This window comes from Phoca vitulina, unplaced genomic scaffold, assembly GCF_004348235.1.
Source record: "Phoca vitulina isolate PV1807 unplaced genomic scaffold, GSC_HSeal_1.0 scaffold3, whole genome shotgun sequence".
Lineage (NCBI taxonomy): Eukaryota > Metazoa > Chordata > Mammalia > Carnivora > Phocidae > Phoca > Phoca vitulina.
Genome location: NW_022589706.1, coordinates 85,389,917 through 85,414,752, shown reverse-complemented (window position 1 = coordinate 85,414,752; position 24,836 = coordinate 85,389,917). Strand labels below are relative to the sequence as shown.

At 35.5% G+C, this 24,836-nt stretch overlaps 1 protein-coding gene across 1 annotated transcript in view; it reads right to left on the bottom strand.

Moving 5' to 3' along the window:
• Positions 1-13,210: 13,210 nt before the first annotated feature.
• Positions 13,211-24,836, bottom strand: part of ENPEP (glutamyl aminopeptidase) — an 83,891-nt gene continuing 72,265 nt past the window's right edge. The window contains exons 18-20 of the mRNA XM_032398880.1: positions 24,118-24,258; positions 15,382-15,460; positions 13,211-14,358 (exon numbers count right to left, since the gene is read on the bottom strand). Coding sequence (XP_032254771.1) covers positions 14,215-14,358; positions 15,382-15,460; positions 24,118-24,258 — 364 coding nt within the window. The 3' untranslated portion in view covers positions 13,211-14,214. The remainder of the gene's footprint in view (positions 14,359-15,381; positions 15,461-24,117; positions 24,259-24,836) is intronic.

Genomic DNA, 24,836 nt, shown 5'->3' with positions numbered 1-24,836 from the left:
AAGAAAGAAAGAAAGAAAGAAAGAAAGAAAGAAAGAAAGAAAGAAAGAAGAAAGAAAAGGAAGGGAGGGAGGGAGGGAGGGAGGAAGGAAGGAAGAAGGAAAGAAAGAGAAATAAAGAAACATATACCATATTTATTTTCTTTGGCTTATTTTTTTAAGGTTTCATTTTAATTACAATTGTTAACATACAGTATTATATTAGTTTCAGGTGCACAATATAGTGATTCAACACTTCCATACCACACCTGGTGCTCATCACAACAATTGCATTCCTTAATTCACCTACTTAATCCATGGATATACTATATTTTAAATCCATTCATCATTTGGGTTGTTTCCATTTTTGACTACTATGAATAATACTGCTATCAACATTTGTGTACAAGTTTTTGTGTGGACATACGTTTTCATTTCTCTTGGATATATACCTAGGAGTAAAATTGCTGGGTCATATAATAACTCTATGTCTAGTATTTTGAAGAACTGCCAAACTGCTTTCCAAAGCAGCTGCAACATTTTACATTCCCACTAGCAATGTATGAAGGTTCCAATTTCTCCATATACTTGCCAACAGTTGTTATTGTCTGTCTTTTTTTATTATTGCCATCCTAGTGGGTGTGAAGTGGTATCTCATCATGGTTTTAATTTGCATTTCACTAATGGCTTATGATGTTGAATACCTTTTCATGTGCTTATTGGATATTTTTATATCTTTAGAGAAACTTCTATTCAAATCTTTTGCCCATTTTTTATTGGGTTATTTTTCTTTTTATTATTGAGTTGTAAGACTTCTTTATATATTCTGTATGCCAATCCCTAATCAAATGTATAATTTGCAGATATTTTCTTCTATACTGTAGGTTGTCTTTTCACTTTCTTGATAGTATCATTCGCAGCAGGAAATTTTTGAATTTTGATGTAGTCTAATTTATTTTTTCTTTTGTTGCTTGTGCTTTTAGTATCATATCTAAGAAACTATTGTCTAATCCCAAATCACAAAGATTTTACTCCTATGTGTTCTTCTAGCAGTTCTGTAGTTTTAGTGCTTAGATTTGTGATGCTTTTTGAGTTCGTTTTTGTGTATGGTGGAAGAGGTCCAACCTTATTGTTTTTGCATATGTATATCCAGTTATCCCAATACCATTTGTTGAGAAGACTGTTGTTTTCCCCATTGAGGTGTCTTGACACCCTTCTCAAAAATCCAATGACTGTAAATGATTTATTTCTGGACTGTCAATTCTATTCTATTGACATATTTCTATCCTTATGGAAGTACAACATTATACTGATACCGTAGCTGTATAGTAAGTTTTAAAATTGAGAAATGTGAGTTCTTCAATTTTGTTCTTATTTTTGAAGATTCCTTTGGCTATTTTGTGCCCTTCACATTTCCATGTGAAACTTATGATCATGTTGTCAATTTCTACAAAAAAATTAAGCTCCAATTTCATTGAGATCATGTTGAATTTGTAGATCAATTTGGGGAGTATTGCCATTTTAACAAATAAGTCTTCCAATTTATGAGCCTGAGATGTCTTTCCATTTATTTAGATCTTTAATTTTTTCAACAATGTTTTATAGTTTTAGGGGTGTAAGTCTTAGACTTCTGTTATTAAATTTATTCTTAAATATTTTATCCTTTTAGATGGTCTTAGAATGAAGTTGATTTTAATTTCATTTTCAGATTTTTATTGTTAGTATATAAAAATACATATATATTGATCTATTCTGCAATCTTGCTGAACTCATTTAGCAGTACTTGTGTGTGTGTGTGTGTGTGTGTGTGTGCATGTGAGTGTGTGTGGTGTGTGTGTGTTACAATTTTCTATGTGTAAGAAATGTTGTGATAATGATGTGATATGATGTGATAATGGACATCATTTTATTTTTCCAATATGGGTGCTTTTTTTTTTTTTCTTAATTATCCTTGCTAGAACCTCTACTACAATGTTAAGTAAAGTGTCAAGAGTGAACATTTTGGTCCTGTTACTGATCTTAGGGGGAAAGAATTCAGTCTTTTACCTATAAGTGTGATGTTAGCTGTTGGAGTTTCATAGATGCCCTTTATCAGGTTGAGGAAGTTCCTTTTAATTACTGGCTTGTTGAATATCTTATCATGAAGGGGTACTGGATTTTGTTAAATGTTTCTTCTGCATCTATGGGGATGATCACGTGTATTTTGTCTCTTATGTGAACATGGTATATTATTGATTGATTTTCATAAGTCAGAACAACCGTACTTTCTTGGATAAATTCCAGTTGGCACTGGTCATGGTCTTTAATTTTTTTTTTTTTTTATGTTGCTAGATTTTGTTCACTAGTAGTTTGCTGAGGATCTTTGTGTCTGGATTCAAAAGAGATCTTGGTCTGTAGTTTTGGGGTCTCTTTTTGTGAGCTGAAACCAAGAGTCTGAGACTCAACTGACTCTGCCACACAGATGCCCCTTTTGTGCAAAGTGCTTTATTATGAAATCAATCTCTTTACTTGTTATAGGTCTATTCAGATTATCTATTTCTTCTGGAGTCAATTTCATAGTTTGTGTTTTTCTGGGAATTTGTTCATTTCACCTAATTTATCTAATATGTTGACATACAGTTATGTATAATGTTCTCTTTAATCCCTTTTCTCTCTCTAAAGTTGGTAGTGATGGCTCCTCTTTCATTCCTGATTTTGGTAATATGAGTGTTCTCACTTTTTTTCTTGGTCGGTCTAGCTAAAGATTTGTCAATTTTGTTGTTCTTTTCAAAGGAACAACTCTTTGTTTCATTGATTTCCTCTATTATTTTCTATTCTTTTTTTGGTCAAAAGTTCAGAAATAGCTGAAGTAAAACCAGTGAATCACCAAAGTACTAATTAATTAAAATTTATTGTGCACCCACCAAAAGACAGTTTGCAAACTGGGAGCACTCAAATCAAAGCATGGAATGAGGTTCAGGGGTATACTGTTACAAAGCAGCTTATATAGTGAGAAAACAGTGGCTGTTTATTCTTCACAGTGATTGGTTATAATATTAAAATTTCTTCATATGATGGGGAGCTGGTCAGTCATTACCTCGTATCAACCTTCGGAAACAATTTAAATTTTGCTTATGATTTTCAGAGGCATAGGCAAGAACTGGCTCAGGTCAAGTTAGTCTTTTAAAATAAACTAAATTAGTCTTTGTACAACTTAACTGGTTTTGTCTGTTTGGGAATATTCAAGGCTGTTCTCTGTTTTTGATTTTAACAAGTCTCCCTTTTTGGTCATTCTATCAGCAAGCTGAGAGTATGACCAAGCAATACAATGTTATTCTCAGTTACCACCGCTGATGTGGTCAGGTTGAAGAATCATATATCCACTGTTTCTAATAGTTGTATCGTTAGGCTGGAGAGCCATGTAGTGATCATTTATGTGGTTGTTGTTGATTTCATCCAGTTGTCTGATCCTAATGGGTACCATTTGGCAAATGAGGGGCCGCTGACAGACTTTTAAAAACCTCAAGAGTATAGAACACACTAGAGAAGTTAAAATGATGAGTACACAGAGAACAATAGCCAAGGATTGAAAAATTTCCTGGAGCACAGATTCCCAGGACCCAAGATTTAACCAATTAAATAACTCAAGTGGGTAATAATTTTTTAAGTTGGCATTTCTATGGAAACAAAAGAAAAACAAAGTTAATAGTATGAGCAAATTATAAATTCAGTCTCTAAGTTTAGAGAGCAGTCAGTTGAGAAAATTTCTGGGTGTCAGTTTCTCTAAGCATCTTCAGATAGGGTGAGGTGGTAATCTGACAGATTTTCCTGGTTTGCAGTTTGAATTGCCCTGGTGATCTTTCTGAGTGCTATTAGCAGCAGACATGGAGTTTGTCCACACATGGGCTATTGTGATGGTTTCTCTGAAGGGTGTATCAAGTTGTCCAGCATTAGCTTGCATGACTTTGAGAAAAGGGCAGTTTTAGTTCCCTGGTGATTCCAAGTGGAAAGAATGGGAGAAAATTGGAAATGTTAGTTTGGAGAGTACTAGCTTAATATTGGAGAAAACCAGAAGAATTCAGGATCCAGTCCAGTTTTCCAGGTAGAAAACAAAACCTCAAAATTAGTTAGCAGCACTAGAATCTGATATCAACAAAGGTGTATGACTAAAGCATAATTTTTCTATAATCATTCCCATTTCTGTCAAAGATAACCATAGTAAAACTGATTTGTTTGCAAATTAAGTCTGGTTTCAATAAACTTGGACTTATTATTTACATAAGTTCAGCAAGAAGAGTGATAAACTATATAGCTCTTTTAAATCTGCATTGCTGGAATTTTCTTTTTCTTTTTTTTTTTTTAAAGATTTTATTTACTTATTTATTTATTTGACAGAAAAAGAGAGCACAAGCCAGGGGAGCAGTGGGCAGAGGGAGGGGGAGAGCCTGACTCGACTCAGGGCTTGATCCCATGACCCCAGGATCATGACCTGAGCCACCCAGGCACCCTGCATTGCTGGAATCTTTATAAGGAATTTCAGATTCAATTTTCAAAAGCCTCCTGAGGTTAGGAACTCAAGCCAAGGACTTGTCTAATTGTGTCCTGTTACAAGGAGAACAAATTCTTTTTTTTTAAGTTTTATTTATTTATTTTATTTATTTGACACAGAGAGAAAGGGAGAGAGTACAAGTAGGGGGAGCATCAGGGAGCCCAATGTGGGGCTCCATCCCAGGACTCTGGGATTGTGACCTGAGCCAAAGGCAGACACTTAACCCACTGAGCCTCCCAGGCACCCCAGGAGAACAAATTCTTATTGAACTTACACAAATACATATATTGTCATGAAAAATAAGAATATTTAATAAGAGTTTCTTAATACTGGAGGGATCAGGTAATGAGAAAAGGATAAATATTTCAACCTTCATTGCAAAGATCCACTGTACCAAATTGCTGTAAGTTATGCATAGCTTGAAAGAGAGGAGAAAAGGGAATCCTTTAAATCTGGAAAAGAAAGCATTAAAGAATTAGTAATGTTTTAAATAAAGTCATAAAAATTATAATTATCTTTTCAGTTCACTTGGTGTTATTGTTTTGTTTGATCTTGGGTTAGCAGCTTTATGAAACAACTGGTTTTCCATTAAAGTTTTAGAAATTCTTACCCAGGGGCGCCTGGGTGGTGCCTGGTCGGTTAAACGTCTGCCTTTGGCTCAGGTCCTGATCTGGGGGTCCTGGGATCCAGCCCCACAGCAGGTTCCCTAGTCAGCCGGGAGTCTGCCTCTCCCTCTGCCCCTCCCCCTCCCTCAATCTCCTGCTCATGCACTAGTTTGAGTGCTCTCTTTCTCTCTCAAGTGAATAAATAAAAATAGCTTAAAAAAAATTCTTACCCAGTTTCAGTGTTACAATCTTAAGTTATCAGAAACCTGCATTTTAGAGTACCTGTCAGTGTCTTTCCTGTGATTTCTCTTTGAAGATAAAGCACTTTTGCAGGAACACTTTTGCATAAACATCAGTGTAAAACAATAACTGTCTGTAAATGACAAAAGACTTAAAAATGGCCATGGTTAAAGATCTGGTGAGAGTTCACATACATATACACACAAAAAATGATGCAATTGATAAGTAAATTTGGTTATTTTTGTGACATACAATATACTTTAAGATAATGATTAGAATTATGACTGATAACATTATACCAAGTGGGAAAGGAAGCTACTAGAAATAATAAAGGTGAAAGAAAGTAACCATATAAAGAAAGTGGGTAGGCAACTGTGAACTGGAAAATTTATAAATATATTTCATAATTTCTAAAAGTATATTCTTCCTTATAGTAAATTTTTCAGTGTGGTACAAAATATGTTTATTAATAGACCCAAATATCTTTTGTCTCCCAGAAAAAATTTAAAAGCCAGAAGTAGATAAACTTATGTTTAGCATTTAATGTTTATCTTATTTGAAATGATTTAAATATGCAGTGAGTATCCATTATTTAGTTTGACTTAATATAAATTTTTATGTTATTTACATTTATTTAAATTACTTGCTTTAACAATTATGCTTGGATTAGACATTAAACAGTTAACCTTTATCTTAAGTTATTTTTCTTGTTGACAACTTTTGAAGATATAGAAGTAGGATGAGCTTATTTGATTCCTAAACACAGGCAGAAAAAGTTGTATGTTTGCATTACATTTTAATATTGACAACTCCGAACACATCCTTGTTTTTATTAAACCAACAAACCTAAACTAGCTTTTATTTATCAAAGATTATCCCAGATCATGTGAACTTGAAAAACATTTGGGTTAGTTTCTATGTTTCTGAGAGTGTACATGATTTATATAAATGCTTAATTTTCTTTAAGCCAATTAAATAGAGCTCTTTACAAATTAATTTTGGCAATACTATTCAGAAGTAGAAAAATGTAACATATCTGTAACATACATACATAGACATACATAAACATATAGATGGACACGGATAGAGCTTTTGTTTGAAAAATTTTAGCCATGTCTCACATGCAAAACTCAACAGTCGGATCCAAATTGTGTTTCTGGCAGATGGACTAAATTAAGGTTATGCTCAGATGGCCAAGAGTTTTTACTAAAGATTTTTTATTTGCATGCTATAAGGATCCTTTTAGAGCTGTTTTTTGAAATTTGTCTTTTAGAAGTTTCTGCATACTAATCAAAGAATGCATTCCATTGTCTCTGAAAGGTTTGGAATTCTCTTTTAAGGGTGCCCCTTAAGGTGGACTTCCCTAAGTTAAAGATTCCCCAAAGTGGCCCCTACAATTCCAAAAGTTCACCCATTTTCCAAAAAGGCACAAGATCCTGGTCCGTAGACTAGGTGGAACCCAACTTTGCCTTTGGATTCCCTAAGACCTTTTAACTAAGAGCGGCTCTGTTTTTTAACAACTGTTCTAAAACACATGGAATCACATGTTTTAAACACCTTTTTGAACAAATTGGACGTATCAAGAAGCTTCAATAAACAAAATATAGGTATGCACAATAAAGTTGGAGAGTTCAAAATGCAGAGAGAACAGAGCTCAGAACCAAGAGAGATCCTCAAATTCCAGGGTTGGTGAGAAAGCAGTGAAAGCTCAATGGGCTCTGTGGATACCAGCACCTGTTTGCTCTCTGGCCTTGAAGTCATTCGGGATCTTCTTTGGATCCCACTTCTGATGCCATGAAATGTCCAAAATTCATAAATAACAGAAGTAAAACCAATGAATTACCAAAGTAGTAATTAGTAAAATGTGCACACATCAAAAAGACAGTTTGCAAACCAGAAGCACTCAAACCAAAACATGGAGCAAGACTCAAGAGCACAGCAGCTTACATAGTGAGAACACAGTGACTGTCGATTCTTCACCATCATTGATTATATTAGAATTTTCTTAAGTGATAGGGAATTGGTCAGGGGTTACCTCATATCAACTTTGGGAAGCAATTGACATTTTGCTTTTCATGATTTTCAGAGGTATACATAAGAAATGACCCATGTCAAGTTAGTCTGGCAAAATAAACTAACCTAAGCTTTGTATGAGTAAACTGGTTTTGTCAGCTCAGGGAATTTTTAGGGCTGGTCTTCATTTTTCTTATTTTTTTTATTTTAACACTTTCATTTATTACTACTATAATTTTTACTATTTCCTTTCCTCTAGTGGCTTTGATTTACTCCTCTTTTTCTAGTTTCTCAAAGTGGACCCTTAGGTTATTGATTTGAAAGCTTTCTTGGCTTTAATATAAATGTTCACAGCTATGAATTTCTCTCTGAGAACTGCTTTTGCTGCATCCCATAAGTTTTAGTTTAGTGTGTTGTGATCTTGCTTTCATTCATCTCAAGCTATCTTTTGATTTCTTTTGTGATTTCTCCTTTGATCCATTGGTTATTTAGGAATGTGCTGTTTAATTCCTGCATATTTATGAATTTCCCAAATTTCCTTTTGTTTTTGACTTTCTGTTGGAGACCACACTTTGTATGATTTCAATTCTCCTAAATTTATTGAAGCTTGTTTTCTGTCCTAACACATGGTCAGTCTTGGAGAATGTTGCGAGTGCACTTATGAAGAATGTGTACTAAATAGTTGTTGGGTGGAATGTTTTATGCATGTCTGTTAGGGGCATTCCCTTTTAATAATTATCATTTTTGATGTAGGAAAGTAAGTTTTAGACTGAGAAAAATACAGTAACTCTTTGGTTGAGAGGAACACTGACTATGTACATTACATGTATAGAAAATTTAAATAAAAGCATTATGAGTTATTCTCTAAAAATATGTTGCCCTCATTTCCACTTCTGGACTTTATCCTTCTTAGATTATAAGATCACATTAGACAAGTATGTATCATTACAGAAAAGGGCAAGGATTCAAAGATATAGAATGAAGCTTTGCAATTGACCACCATTTTCCTTCTCATAGAAAAGTAACATACTTAAAATTTAAAAAAATAGATATCTATCATAAAAATTAAAATTCTCCCTAGGCATTTGAAAACACATAATACAATATGACACATGCTTGAATTAACAAACATGTATCTTATAGGCTATGTGCTTTATCCTGCTTCTTTAAACAATTTTTTTCTTCTTCATGTGGTTTAGCTTCTTTTCTCAGTATCTCTTCTCAGTTTATTTGCACGGAGGAGAGGTGGTTCTTTCACTTGTTCTCCGCATGGCGTTGGATGTTTAATGATTGATTTCTTTTGTTTTCATGATAATGAATATAACATTGGTCTCAGTTATTAGGGTTATTATTTTATTTTTCTATCTCAGTTTTCAAATGGAGACAAAAATGCTATGGGAATATTAGAAAACAAATTAGAAGAGTTCTTCCATTTACATGCTGATATGTGATGATAATTATGACAATTTTCTTACTTTTCCTTCCTTTCCAACTAAAGTGTTCCTTTCCTCTCTCTATCCTTCCCTTCTTCCTTTCTTTTCTCTCTCCCTCCCTTCCTTCCTTCTTTCCTTCCTTTCTTCCATCCAGTAACAATTGTTGACCCTTTCTATTAGTCTTAACAATGTATTCTCCATAGCATTCTCCTCTAGCTATATAATTTTTCTTGGGAGAATGTGAGGGAACATAGTATTGGGGTTCTTTTCATTGAAAGTGACAGAAACTCAATTTAAACTAGTTTAAATAGAGAAAATTTATAGGTTCATTTTTTTTTCAAAGATCTAAGGGATGCCTACGTACAGACAGATTCAGGGGCTCAAATAATGTCATCAGGATTCTGTGTCTTTCCTCTCGTAGCTCTGCTATTTTCACTTGGCTTCTCTCCATGTGGTAGTAAGATGACCAAGAATGGCTCAGGAATCTTCTATCTCAGCAACCCCAGGAGAAAGAGGACTTCTCTAATATCCATATATCATAACCCCAGAATACATTAATTTGCTCTGCTTGGGTCAAGTGGTCACTCCTGAACATCATGGGGATGGGGCACCATGGTAGGAAGGGTGGGAGATGTGGGAAATGAGGCACCATGTCAAGATCACATGGAATTCTGATGACGAAAAATGCAATTTAAGAAACAGCTTAATCTGTGAATAAAAATATAAGGGTCTTTTGGAATTAATAATGCAAATTCTTGAATCGGGAAGTAGAAACAATTTTAAGGAGACAAACTTCATAAGCACTTGGTGTTTATGCCACTAAATTTCCACTGTCTATTGCAGAGCATATAAGGCTTTCTCATGAGCCAGTACTACTGTGTGACTTAGCTTAGTGAGACTCCAAAAAGGGAAGACAACTTTTTTTGTAATAGCTTTACTGAGATATAATTCATATACCATAAAATTCAACCTTTTAAAGTAGTATTACAATTCAGTGGTTTTCAGTATATCTAGACTTGTGCAACCATAACCATTATTTTATTTTATTTTATTTTTTAATTTTAAGTAGGCCCCACCCCCAACATGGGGTTTGAACTCATGACCCTGAAAGTAAGAGTTGCATATGCTCTACTGAGTGAGCCAGCCAGGTGCCTCACCATTATCTAATTTTAGAACATTCTCATCATCTCAAAAAGAAAGGATTAGCAATCACTTCCCATATCCTCTTCCTGAGCCCTTGGCAACCACTTAATCTACTTTCTGTCTCTACAGATTTGCCTATTTAGGACATTTCATAAAAATAGAATTATACAATATGTGGCTTATTGTGACTAGCTTCTCTCACTTAGCATAATGTTTTCAAGTTTCATCCATGTTAAGGTATATATCATATTACTTCATTCCTCTTTAAAGTATGGCTATACCACCTTTTGTTTATCCATTCATCAGCTGATGGACATTTGGATTATTTCCACTTTTTGGTTATTATGAATGATTCTTTGAATATTCATGTATCAATTTTTGTGTGGACTTACATTTTCAATTCTCTTGGGTATATTATAAGTAGTGGAATTGCCACATCATTTGGTAACTCTATGTTTAACATTGGAGGAATTGGGGAAGTCAAGTTTGATGGTTTATCAGTGATGCATTCTAGTATGCCTATGTATCTCAACACAAAAGGAAAACATACCACTCCAGATTTTTTCCTTGATTACAGATATCAATCTGTCTCAAATGCTGCCTTTCATAATTTCTCCTATATTCTAAAACTCATCGAGGCTGGAATGGACTCTCTGAGGGTCAATCCAGTCCATCAGTCTGTGCCAAGCAACAGACCCAGCTTGGAGCTTTTTATACGCTAAGGACAATGGCAGGAAAGGAGCACAAGGTAAAATGGAAACATAAACCCAAACAAAATCTGTAGTTACACTTTGTATCATTCAAGGGTCAGTTCAGAAAGTACTGTAGATATACTAAGCAGAAAAAGATCAAATACAAGGCATTAGGCACTTACACATCATTAAAAGTGCAGGAAGAATAGAAGTCAGAGGGTTAGTGCCAGGCTTCTGGTTTCAAGGTTGCATATCACCACCATTCTTCTCCAGAGATCAGAAACTGCTAGTATCATCCAGAAGTGAGTAAACTATGAGCGTCTCATCAGAGCTTCCCTGCACCATAGAGGTGGCAAATACACATGAGTTCAGAAGCTGTCAACTCACATCTACCCCAGAAACTGCTTTCCCCTGCACTCTCCTGAAAAGGAAGAACAGCCTCTCTTCTCTCTTTTCTTTCAAGTCTCATAGAAGTGCTTATCATTGGCAGAACTTAAATCATGTGAAAGCCAGGGAAGTGTCATTTTTGGCATCCCAGCTTGGCAATACAGGAGGATGGGGACAGAGAAGATGGGAGAAATGGAAGCGCAGTTAAAATAGACAACGTCTAGCATATTGTCAGATACAATTCAAATCAGACAACCTAAATTGCCATTAGGAAAGAAACATTTTATTCAGGTAAGTAGCAAATAGTATTTAAAGGCTTTCCAGGGGAGTATCAGGCCAAAGTATTGTCATTTGCTGAAGTTAGTCAATGACTTCCCACATTCTCCTTGCCCCATGTGTTTCACCCCATCCATTAATCCCCTGACTCAATTTTTCTTCCAGTTGTCTTCTATTTTTTTTTTAAAGTAGGCTCCATGCCCAGCATGGAACCCAACATGGAGCTTGATCTCACAACCCTGAGAGCAAGACCTGAGCTGAGATCAAGAGTCAGCCGCTTAACTGACTGGGCCACCCAGGCTCCCCCCTTCCATCTGTCTTCTAAATCCATTCCTGAATCTAGGCCAACCGGTACCTGAAACAATATAATAGATGTAATATAATAGATATTTTTTCTTTTTTTTTTTTTGAAAGGGAAAGAGAGAGAGAAAAAGGGAGAGGGAGAGAGAGAGAGAGAGAGAAAGAGAAAGAGAAAGAGAGGGAGAGGGAGAGAAAATCTTAAGCAGGCTCCACACCCAGCACAAAGCCCGACATGGGGCTTGATCTCATGAAACTGAGATCATGACATGAGCCAAAATCAAGAGTTGGACATTTAACTGACTAAGCCACCCAGGTGCCCCTATAATAGATACGGGTTGCTGTGAGAATGAAATGCAAGAATGCAGGTAAAGCCTGAATGTATGGGAAATAATAATCACCGAATACACAGTAGATGCTTTTATTGTCATTATTATGACTCCTTTTTTTTTTTTATGTGGGTGCATGGCAATGATCTGGAATACAGGAGTAGACTGCCTAGGTCCAAGGCAATAACACTGGCCCTGCTCCTTGCTACATGACCTTGCTGATCATTTCTTCCATTTAATTTTTAAAAGTTGGTGGCTTACTACAGTTTAATTTTGGAAACAATATACTAATTTTCCTCCCTTGTGGAAATCAGGACAAACCAAGCAAGCAGAGTAGTAAATTGTTTTCGGCATAGGTCTATCGGTCATCAGCCTTTTAAAAAGCAGATGCTGTTTGAGAAGGGCCTGATGGACTAGTGAAGTCATTATGACAGAGTGTGCGCAGCTCTTTTGCACGTGGTGCAAAGAGAACTAAACAATTCATTTTCCATGTTAGTGCTTAAAATGGAATGAAACAGAATGACTTGGAGGCAAGTTGGAATTGTTTTATTTACCATCCCCCTCAAACTTATATATATTTTTTAAATGTGTTTATTACATAAAGCAGGACAAACCCTTCTTATTTGTCGACTTGAAACAATACATAGACTTCAAGTGCTGGTTTTGATTGTGATTAATTTGAAGTTAGGGTGTTAAACCTCATGAGGATAGTAGGGCTTTCCTGATGATTTATGGTGTCAATGTGTTTTTTCTTCTGAAGTCATTTAAAATAATATTTTTAAAGTTCTGGTCTGGAAATTTCTTTTTTTTTAAATCCCTCCCCTCCAGTCTGCTTTGAATTTGTCAGTTTCGCTGTGTAGGTTGAGAAGCAATAATTAAAAATTAGCAGTAGGAAAGTTTACAAAGTCTGAGAGTATTTAATTAAGGCACATTATTATGTAGATAAAGTCAAAGCTAAGATTTTGATTGTTTTCATGTGCTTCAATTATCATCAAATCAATCTTAAATTATTTTATACTTCTGAAAGTTCCAAATAAATTTAGATTTTCTAGATATAGCAGACTGAAATATAGTCATTTACCTTCTTTGCTGTCTATTGGACTTAAATTGTGGATCTACTAGGCATCAAGTGCCATATTAAACATATTCTTGCCACCAGCTTCTACAAAACTGATGTCTTTAATCAAGTCACGAATATAAATTTGATCAGTGCTATTCTGTATGGATTAGGATCTAAGGGCTTATACATAAAAGTTATCTATAAGAAGATATATCCTCAGGTATGCAGAGTCATGCTGGAGACACACATGGGTTTCCTCATTTTCACACTTAGATTGCTAGGTTAGATCAAAGCTAAATTCTAATTCCATTTAGTTTTATGGAATAATCAGCCTTCTCTCTTTCCTGACCAGTCTCCAATTATTTAGCCTTTTTTCTCTAAAATCCACGGAGCAAAGTTAAGCACTATCTTCCCTCTAATGTCATAGCATATTTGAAGGAGCTTTGTAGGGAATGGAACAGGACGACAGAGTACCAAGCATGAAAAAGGCTAGGTTCTTGAATTGCATTTGCCTCACGCTCAATTATTTGGGGAATGCTGTAGTCATTATTATTTGAGAGTAAAGTGACACTGGAAAACAACATATTTTCTTCAGGTTAATCATTCAGATTTATTTTAAAAAGGAGAAGAGAGTTCTCTTGTTGATTTTATAGTGAAGGCAATAGCCATTTCTTTGGTTAATTCATGCAATCCTTGAGTAAAATTTAAACCTGGGTTACTTTGGTAGGATTTAAAGGAGTAAGACACATGTGAATACAATGATATTAGATATGTATAATTCTGAATAATAAAATAAATATTAAGATGGTAACTTTGGTCCCTCAAGTACTGGTATTTAAGCTTTAAAAATCAATCAAGGGAGAAGATTAAGGGGTGTTTCTTTGGTACTAAAAATGTAAAGCTAAGACCAAATTGTTCTATTTTCACAGATTTAAGATATAAAGAATGATAGTTAGAGACATGAAAATGGCTATTAAATTCTCTGTAGTTTGCAAAGAATCTCCTATGAAGTACACTTAGAAGAAATCCCTGAGTGCATTAACTACTCTATTAGCATCTTCCTTCATAAACAATTTAAAAGCTTTGCAAGACACAGAAACACATTACTTCGCAAAAGCAGTATCTGCGTATAAGGTTCCCTCCACAGTGCTTATAAATTCGGCCACCAAAGATGTAATAGGAGAAACAATAGATTCACAAAATTAAAATATGATATTTGGACACATCAACCATTCTTAAGGTAAATCCAAAAACCACTGTCTTATGGTGTTTCCATTTTGTCTTAACCACTCGATATTGTTTTTCACTGTTTCCAGCACTTGCACCCTAGGTTTTTCTCCTGCTCCAGCATCTGGGTATTTTTTGAAAAAGCTCTCCATCTAGAAAAGAGAGGACAATAATTAAGAAAGTCATCTTCAGCCCAATTAGTCTTCAAGGCTTTTATTTACAAGCTAGATTGGTTTCCTTCTTCCTTGGAAATTCATGATCATCGCACAACACTGAGTTACATGTACTGGTGCATCAATTAGACTGAGCCCGTCTCTCAGATTGGCAATCGTCACCTGTGGCTTTTGGACTTTGGGCAGCACGTCAGGTCTAGAGAGGATCTGCCCTCTTGGGGAAGGAGAGCAGCACACCAGCGGCTGCGTGCCCCTCGGAGCTTCTGCTGCTTCTCTATTTTCTGTGCCTTCCTCAGCCTGCTCCCTGGAAAACCCAGTCTGTGGGATGCGGGCTTTGCTTAGCCTTTCACTCCAGGGGTTGGGAATATTTTAATATACTTTCAGCTCCTTTATTAAGGCCTCATAATAACATCTCTGTTAATCTTGGTTCTCTCTTTTGTCTTCCTCCCAAAACCTTCCCCCAAACTCAATCATAGTATTGTTTGCCACTTAACAAAAATAAGAATTATTTTGCTCAGAAGAAATGTTAACATTCCAATATGTAATATACAGACATTGAAAATTCACACAATCTCAATTTTCCAATATTAATAAACATTTTTCCCTCTGGGAACTGAGATATTTGAAACCTAAACATCTTTAAATTCCAAAACGATGAATTTTGAAAGGAATCAAATCTTGACCATCTTATTCCAAGTTGCAATTACAAAGGAAGGGGAAACATACTGTCCACACTTTGGTAAGCCGAAAGGTCTCAGGTGGCCTTCTATGCCTCTCAAGGCCTCAGCTTTCTCAACTTTTACACTTTGTTTCTTGGTTATTTGAATTGTTTTTAGTTTAGAAAAAATAAGTCTACATTTAATTAGATATAAAAATTATTACTTTCTCCTTGTCCTCTGAGATCTGAATAGAGAAAATGCCATTTCCATTTGAAAAAAAAAAAAAAAAGAGTTTAATTCTGTTCTTCCTGGACAAGTTTAGAGGTTAGATTTAACTTCATACCTGCCAGAGCTGTAATTCAGTGTTGAAAGGTTCTGCTATGGTGACAATCCTGCCAAGGTTTCTGTCATTGAGTGTATATCTGAAGAGAAATTTAAAGAAGGAAGAGGAAATATAAGTGTCAAGAACTTTAAATCCTTTCTCTAGATGCAGACATTTCCTTTTGATTTTGCGGGTTTTTAAAAACGGTAATTTTCAAAGTAAGCAAACACAGTAAGTAAACACATTTAATCTAAAATTTCTATTCAGGAAAAATTCTTAGTACATCCTTCAGCCTTTTTGTAGACAGAGCCACAACACCACCCCAGATGTGGTAGACCGCTGGTTGGACTCTCCCGATCTGTTCTTTTGTCCTGCGCACAGGAGAACCCCGATGGAGATTACATTTCTCCGCCTCCCTCACAGCTAGGTGCGGACGGGCGCCTCAGTTCTCGTCAGCGGGACAGGAGTTCAACCTCTGCCTCCTCGCTTAAGTCAAGGAAAATTGCTTGCCCTCGACTTCTTGTTTTTTTTTTTTTTCCCCTTTCTTCCAAGCTTCAGCCACACCGACAGGATAAGGCCCTAAGGCCTCGTGGGGCAGAACCCTTTAATGACTTGGAGTGTTCACTTCAGGAGACTAACATGAGTGAGAAATAATTATGTATGTCCATTGCAGCGTTTCTGTGTTTCCCATACAGCAAAGTAGCTCTAGTCCCCTTTACCCTGACAAATCCTCCATGCATCTTCCCGCAGGTACAGAAATTTGAATATAAGCTATTTATTCTTCTTTCAAAAAGCTTTATTAGCTACTCGCCTACTATATTAGTCTGTATCGGCCTATATGATCTATATTAGTCAGGCCATGCAAAGACACTGGAAGCTAAATGTAAAGATAGGATTTTAGAGATGACACTCTATTCCTGTCCTTGTTGCACCTTCTCTCATAAAGAGCAAGAATCAGAGATTTCCTTACAGACCATAATACAAATGATTGTGATACAGATAAAAATCTCATCGCAACCAATCACAGTGTGAGAAAAACAACCACAAGAATTATGTATTAACTTTGAACCACTGGAATGCTGAGGAAGGATAAAAGAAAACATATCGCTATAGGGAGAGGTAAACAAACAGTAGAAGAAATTTTACATTTCAAAATTATCACATAACAAAAGCAGAAGCCATGGAGTCAAAAGCTAACAAAGTTTGTCGTATGTATTTTTTTAATTTTTATGCTAAAAAGCTCATAAAATTAAGTCAAAATTCATTTTTTTTGTTGTGGAAAGAGCAAATATTTTCACTATACAACGAACACTTACAAATTGGTAAAAGCGAGAAATACACCAATGTGAAATTGTCAAAGAAATGAATCAGCAGTTTGCAAAAGAAACATAAAGAGAAAATGTACCAATGGGAAAAAAGAGGAAATGTTCTAATAATAATGATTTTCAGTGAACTAGATCCAGTGCTCACTCTTATCATAATCGTCATTGAATTGAAATCCACCATGTCTTTCATCTCTCATGTCTTAGTCTAATGTAAGTAATTTCCCTTTACTTAATGTCAACAGTCATTATCCCAAATATAAGACTCTGAGGCATCTATTCTCAACATTGCCCCAATAATGTATGTGCTGTACTTCCTCGCCCCTGACAGACTCCGAGATCTCCCAATCTCTTGATCCCTTCCACCTAGCCTTCTGGAACTATCCCTTTCCAGGGAATATTTCTTCTTATTTGGAGAACGTTTTTTTCCCCACATCCTTCATAGAAGCAGGTCAGAAATGGACTTGATGTGCTCATGCTCCCCCATTGTGGATTCCAGACCATTATTTCTCCACTCTTTTTAAAAACCTCTGTTCCTTCTAGTTATTCTCCCTCACCTAAATTGTGATACACTTTAGCACCTGACTCCTAGTCTTCCTCTCTATTCCAAGCTGTGATTTCAAGGTCCACATGGATGGTAAATATAACATCCCAGCTCCTTAGTTTCTTAACATTCTCTTTCCCAATGATATTTTCTTTACCGTGGCCGCCAATTCCCATGATCATACCTTGCGATCATCAATAAGTACACTGTCTCTAAAATTTAGAGACATGATAAAATTTACCTTTCAGTTTTCACTATGACCATTCTCTGACTTCATCTGGATTTCGGGCCCATTGACCATCCCTAGCTCTACTTTCTCCTGGACCATCAGCTCTTCCTTTTCCTGCACTTGTTTCCTTACATAGTTTAGATTCCATGGTCTACCACTCTCAATAACATTTTTTTTCCTAAGCCCTAAACTCCCTTACAGTTTAATAACTTGTTTCTAGCAAAACTCCAGCTTTGGATGAAATCAACTGCGCATTTCCTCTGTGTTTGCGCCAGGTGGCTAATCTTCCAAGGGAAGTCACCCAACTTTTTCCAAAATGTTTCACTATAAATTCATGAATATCAATCTTAAATGGACCCTCCACATTGAGAGTCCTCCTACATTACCCTGGTCAATTCATTCTCTTAATCCCTGAATTACTTTTTTCAAGTGTTTTCACTCTCTTCCAACCTCCAGACATTCTCCTGCTTCCCTCCTTCTCCAACAAAGACGACCTTGTCTTCTAATTCACAGAGAAAATACATAGTAACTCTTACATCTTTTAGTTTACAGACATACAAAGACACCTGTTTTTCTTCTATCATGTGTACATTGGCTCCAACTTCTCCCCACTTTCTTAAAAATTTTATTTTTAAAAGAATCTTTTCTGTCTTACATAGTAAATCTCCCATTCTTCACTGGCTCTTTCTCATCAGCTTTAAAATATATTAAACATATTAAAACTATCTTCCACAAAGAAAAAGAAAAAAATTCTCTTCCTTGATCTGGCATCTCTCTTAATATCCTTTCTCTCACCTCCCCATTCATAGTCAAACTTTGCAAGAGAGTTCTCTACATTTCATATCTTCATTTCCTCTCCATTGATTGATTAATTATTTTGCTTCAATTTAGGTTCTGCCACCATCACTCCCCTGAAAAACTCTTTCTAGAGTTACCAATAGCTTTTATGCCAGTAAATCTAATGGGCATTTTTCGGTCTTGGATTTATTCAATTCTTAAGTAGCATTTGGCAAGGGACTATAACTTCCTTGAAACAATCTCCACTTCAACATCTCAAAAGAGACTCAAAGACATCATAAATAGCAAACTGAATTCATTGTTCTCCTTCTCCTTACCTTTTCTAGAAATCAAAGCATTATCCTTGTCACCTCACTTCTGTCCTATTTCTACTTCACCAAGCTCTAAATGTTGTTCTTATCTCTTCATCTTCATTGCCAGAGTCCAATCTACCACTACCTTTTGCTGGGACTCCTCCAATAGCTCTCTGACCGCTTTTCTCAAATTCACTCTGGCCCCCACCTAGGTCTGTGTTTTACCACCAGAGCTTTCTTTTCAAAGTAAAATCAAGCATTTCACTTTCTTACTTAAAACCCTTTCGTGATTTAGCACTGCTCTTACAACAACAGCCCAGATCGTACATCTGACCCTGCAAAGTCTGGCCCTTATCTTTTCTCTTTTCTGATAGAAGGTATTCAGCCAGGAATGCTTCACCTCCTGTTCACCTAAGTAACTCCTGCTCTTCCTTTAGAATTCAGCTCAACCATCACTTCCTTAGGGAAGCCCTTAATGTCCAAATTCTCTTGACTTGGTCAGTTCCCCTTTTACACTCTTTCAGTGTGACCAGAACTTCTTCTATTTGTAGTTATTACAGTCTTAATTGTACATGCATTTGTGTGATTCTTTAATTAATATTGGCCTCCATTACCAGATCCTAAGCTCCATGAGGACAGAGATCCAGGTCTGTTTCTACTATTGTATCTTCAATGCCAAGCGCAGTGCCTAGCTTTTAGTAGATGTTATACAGTATTTACTGGATAAAAGGATTATAATTTAAAATGAGATATCAGGGGCGCCTGGGTGGCTCAGCCGTTAAGTGTCTGCCTTCGGCTTAGGTCATGATCCCGGGGTCCTGGGATTGAGCCCTGCATCGGGCTCCCTGCTCAGTGGGAAGCCTCCTTCTCCCTCTCCCATCCCCCCTGCTTGTGTTCTGGCTCTCGCTAACTCTCTCTCTGTCAAATAAATAAATAAAATCTTTAAAAAAATAAAGAAAATAAAATGAGATATCAGTTTTTATATACTCAGTTAGCAAGGATATTGTTTTTCTTTAATTTAAATTCTAGTTATTTGACATACAGTTCAGTATTGGTTCAGGAGGAGAATTCATTGGTTCATCATTTACACATAACACCCAGTGCTCATCATAGCAAGTGCCCTCCTTAATACGCATCTCTCATCTATCCCATTGCCCTCCCATCTCCTTCCATCAGCCCTCAGTTTGTTCTCTATAGTTAAGAGTCTCTCATAATTTGTTTCCCCCATCTCTCTTTTTCCCCTCCTGAATGCTCATCCATTTTGTTTCTTAAATTCCACATATGAGTGAAATCCTATAGTACTTGTCTTTCTCTGACTTATTTTGCTTAGCATAATATACTCTAGCTCCACCCAGGTCATTGCAAATGGCAAGATTTCATTCTTTTTGATGGCTGAGTAGTATCCCATTGTATATATACACCACCTCTTCTTTATCCATTCATCAGTTGATGGACATTTGGGCCCTCTCCATAGTTTGGTTATTGTTGATAATGATGCTATAGACATTGGGGTGCATGTATTCCTTCAAATGTGTATTTTTGTATCCTTTGAGTAAATACCTAGTAGTGCAATTGCTGGATCATTGGGTAGTTCTATTTTTAGTTTTTTGACGAACAGCCATACTATTCTCGAGTGGCTGCACCAGTTTTCATTCCCACCAACAGTGTAAGAGGGTTCCCCTTTCTCTGCATCTTGCCAACATCTGTTGTTTCCTGTGTTGTTAATTTTAGCCAATCTGACAGGTGTGAGGTGGTAGCTCATCACGGTTTTGATTTGTATTTCCCTGATGGTGAGTGATGCTGATCACCTTTTCATGTGTCTGTTAGCCATCTGGATGTCTTCTTTGGAAAAATGTCTATTCATATCTTCTGCCCATTTCTTAACTGGATTATTTGTTTTTTGGGTGTTGAGTTTGATAAGTTATTTATAGATTCTGGATACTACCCCTTTATCAGATGTTATTTGAAAATATCTTCTCCCATTCAGTGGCTGCCTTTTAGTTTTGTTGATTGTTTCCTTCGCTGTGCAGAATATTTTTATCTTGATAAGTCCCAATAGTTCATTTTTGCTTTTCTTTCCCTTGCCCCTGGTGACATGTCTAATAAGAAATTGCTGTGGCTACGGTCAAAGACGTTGCTGCCTGTGTTCTCCTCTAAGATTTTGATGGCTTCCTATCTCACATTTAGGTCTTTTATTAGCAAGGATATTTCTAAAGACAGCCCTCAGTGTTAGCAAGGGTTGGAAAAATGGGCAAAGTTAATAGTAAATTTTTTTCTGGGTGGCCATTCTGCAACATTCATCAGAAAGTTTGGAACACTTTTATTATCCAACAGATAGAGATTGGCTAAATAAACTAAGATATATCTATACACTGAAATATGATTGAGCATCAAAAATAACATTGAGGAAGCATACTTAAAGACATGAAAAGACATCCACGATAGAGGATGATGCAGGGGGAGAAGCAGGTTATAAAACCATATGCATCATATGATTCCATTTCTGTAAATAAACAGCCATAGAAAAATGTCTCAAGGAAAACAGTAGTGTGACAAGGGTTATTTCTTTTTAAAGATTTTATTTATTTATTTATTTATTTATTTATTTATTTATTTATTTGACAGAGAAAGAAACAGTGAGAGAGGCAACACAAGGAGAGGGAAGGGAGGAGGGAGAAGCAGGCTTCCCACTGAGCACGGAGCCTGATGTGGGGCTGGATCCCAGGACCTGAGCCTAAGGCCGACAGTTAACGACTGAGCCACTGAGGCGCTCCTGACAAGGGTTATTTCTAGGTGGTGGAATCACAGGTGATTTTTATATCCCTATATTTGCTTATCTGTATTTTGTGCAAAAAAATACCTACCCATTTTATAATAAGAAAATGGGGGATTTAAAAAAGGAAATCACACTAAGTTGCTATAATGATATTCTGTAGATTCAAAGAAAGTCTGTTAATTAGAGGTAAGAAAACAATTTTTCTCAGTGACCTTCTATAACTCTATAATAGTCCTTTTCTGTTTTGTTCCTAGTGACTACAAATTAGAGGATATTTTGGGGAACTAGCAATGAATAGATTGAATAAAGACTGCAACTCCCTGTATAAATAATAAAAAATGTAAGAACAAAATATGTTTATCCCAATAAACCAATAGCATATAAAGTGTAACATTTAAAGGGAAACATGCCGTATATTTATCATGTTAATTACTTTTAAAACTAAAATAAGGATTTATCTTAAATATTAAAAAATAATATTATATAACAATCATCTTCTTGGACTTAATACTTACATAAGTATTATTATATTACCCAAAAGAAATTATTTCAATGCACATAAAACTTTTTAATTCTTACTAATTTTTTTTGTCTTTGAGGCAGTCTTTAAATGGTTTCAGTCATGTCCCATTGACTTAATTTTCAACCATAGTCATAAATTAAAATCAAACCTTAGCACACCACACTACTGACTTATTGAGTTCATTCATCTTCACAGTTTCATCTAAGACCTTACTGGAATAAACAAAAGCAAAGACTAATTGCAGAAATATCTTTGGAACTTTTTGATTAAGTCTCAAACTAGAAAGGGCATTAGTGGTGTGGCCATCAGTTGTCATAAAAATTACATGACAAAACCCTTTGTAAAAAAGCAGCTTATTTATTTTAGGATGACAATAAATTGTTCAGGAACCTAGGCAGGAAAATCACTCATCCTGAATTCTGGAAAATATTCAAGAGTTTGGAAATATTTGTATAAAGCTTGCTCATTTTTGTTTAATTCATCCTATCCAATTTTAGCAGGGAAGTTCTATTTATTCAAACTAACCATAATTAATACTGGGTGTTATTTTTGTGTCCAACATGTGGTTGTAATATGCTTTTATGTTTGAGGCTATGTGAAATAATACCTCATGAGAATTAAATCATTAGACTATGAAGAAATATTAAAAGCCTTGAGCAAGGGTTTTGGAACTAGCACTGGGAATAGTATATCAATTTATTATTTTTTTTAAAAATTCAGGATTAGGCCTAATTAATTTATTTTAGGGTCAGATGTTTATGACTTTTATGACAAAATAACACCTGTTTTTTCTAGTTATTAATTATTAAGAGGTATGACAATGAACTAATTTTTTAAAATGAAAAATATCTTATTTGAAATAAATCACACCAAAACTATTCAAATAGGCCTTGAAAAGTACTTTATATTTAATAAGCAATAAGGGAATCGCCATAATTCAAAAGTAAGCATTCTTCTTCATCTGCATCTGTTTCCTGCATCATGTACCAAAAAAATGAAAGACTTATAGTCTTTTTGATTAAAACAAAATACTCAGTACATTTCAGTAGGCATATATTAAACAAATGCAATGTACTGGCTTGCATAACATGAAGTGTTACCTTCAGATAACATGTTCTCAATAGGAAGATTTATTAATTCTAAGTCATGCGTTTCACTGAAACAGTTATAAACAGATGGACAAAGCATCATACACAGACACACACACACATACATGTCAGTTAATTTTTATAGAGATGGATGAACAGTTACACTCCATCACTGTAAGAACAGAAAAGGCAAAACTTCATCACAAATAGGCACAAGCAATGTAGGGTATCTTAGTTGAAAGATACAGATATAATCTGGATCTCAGAACGATGAGAAATGTGAATGAACCTAATGGCAGCCTGGTGAATTGTGGGGTAGAAAAGAGAATGGAAATAAAAGTTATCTTCATAGTTAGTACTTCTGAGAAGGCAGTCATTATCAATGAGGTAGTGCTGATGGGAAAACAGGAGCGATTAGGGGAGGATAACTGTTTCCCAGTGTGGGGATTACAGACAGTAAGGGTCTTTTGGTCAATGTTTACACATTTATTTGGCATATATAATCTAGATTCTACTTTATAGTCTGTAAAAAAATTTTTTTAATAGGAATAACCACTAAATTTAGAGGATTAGGACCAAGAATAGCAACATTTCTTCTAAATGGGGCTGAAGAAATAAGAAATTTGGGAAAGCATCTCTTTAGTTTGATTTGCTCCTCTCTTGTCCTTTCTACTTCCCATTTTAAAATTGCTATTGCCTGGGAAATATAGGTCCCTTTAATACCTAAAGTATAATTATCTGGTCAAGGGAGATAAAAGTTATCATCCATATAAACCCAGTAAGATATAAGGCTCCAATTTGAACCCAAGTCCAGAAACTCGCTTCATTTTCATTAAATCTTGAGAATTAAATATGTGCCTGGCATTATAGTAGGTGCTAACACAACAGAGAGAGTTACCTTAACTTGTTTTAACCAAACTAAAAATAATACAATTTAGGCATCTCTCCAGATTTCAGAACTCTGTAGATCAGTTGGAAACAATAATTTCCAGAAAAGGAATTAGGCCTAAAATCAACTAGTTTATTGCTTCCCTAGAAGGAAAATACCATGATCCTTTACTTCTAATTATATGCTATTCCAGATATTGTATAGATGTCAGAGAAAGTACAACAAAGAGAGAAAGAAAGAACTTGTTGATGGTATCAAACAAAGAGAACAACAAGCCATTATCTGATTATCCCACCTGTCGACTAGATATTCCCAGTTGAGCTGAATCCAATTCCAGGCCATATTCTTCCCATAGCTGTTGTATGAGATATATCGGATGACTGTAAACACATCCTGGGTTTTAATAAGGTTTGGGTCCTTGAGCAAATCTAAATATCTAAGAAAACACAAATAGAAAAACAATTCAAAATGTTAACTATAAACTTTTAAAAAATTAATTGAATTTATTGTATATAAGCACTTCACCCATTTACCTATTACCCCCCTGAACTAAAAAAAAAGAGCCAACAAATTAAGGGAAAGTATTTATTCTTTTATTTTCTAAGGAATAACAGTTACATCTTATTTGTTCTTCCCTAGATTGTAAGAAACAACTAAAGTAACCAATATGGTTAGATTAATTAGCTATAAGTATAGTCTAATGCAAAGAAGTCCAAGATAAATTAAGTGACCAGATCAATAGATTTTTTTCTTTTTTTTATTATGTTATGTTAATCACCAGACATGACATCATTAGTTTTTGATGTAGTGTTCCATGATTCATTGTTTGTGTATAACACACAGTGCTCCATGCAGAACGTGCCCTCTTTAATACCCATCACCAGGCTAACCCATCCCCCACCCTCCTCCCCTCTAGAACCCTCAGTTTGTTTCTCAGAGTCCATGGTCTCTCATGGTTTTATTAACTCTATGCCATAGCTGTACCTAGAGGGAATATCTTGACATACTCTAGAC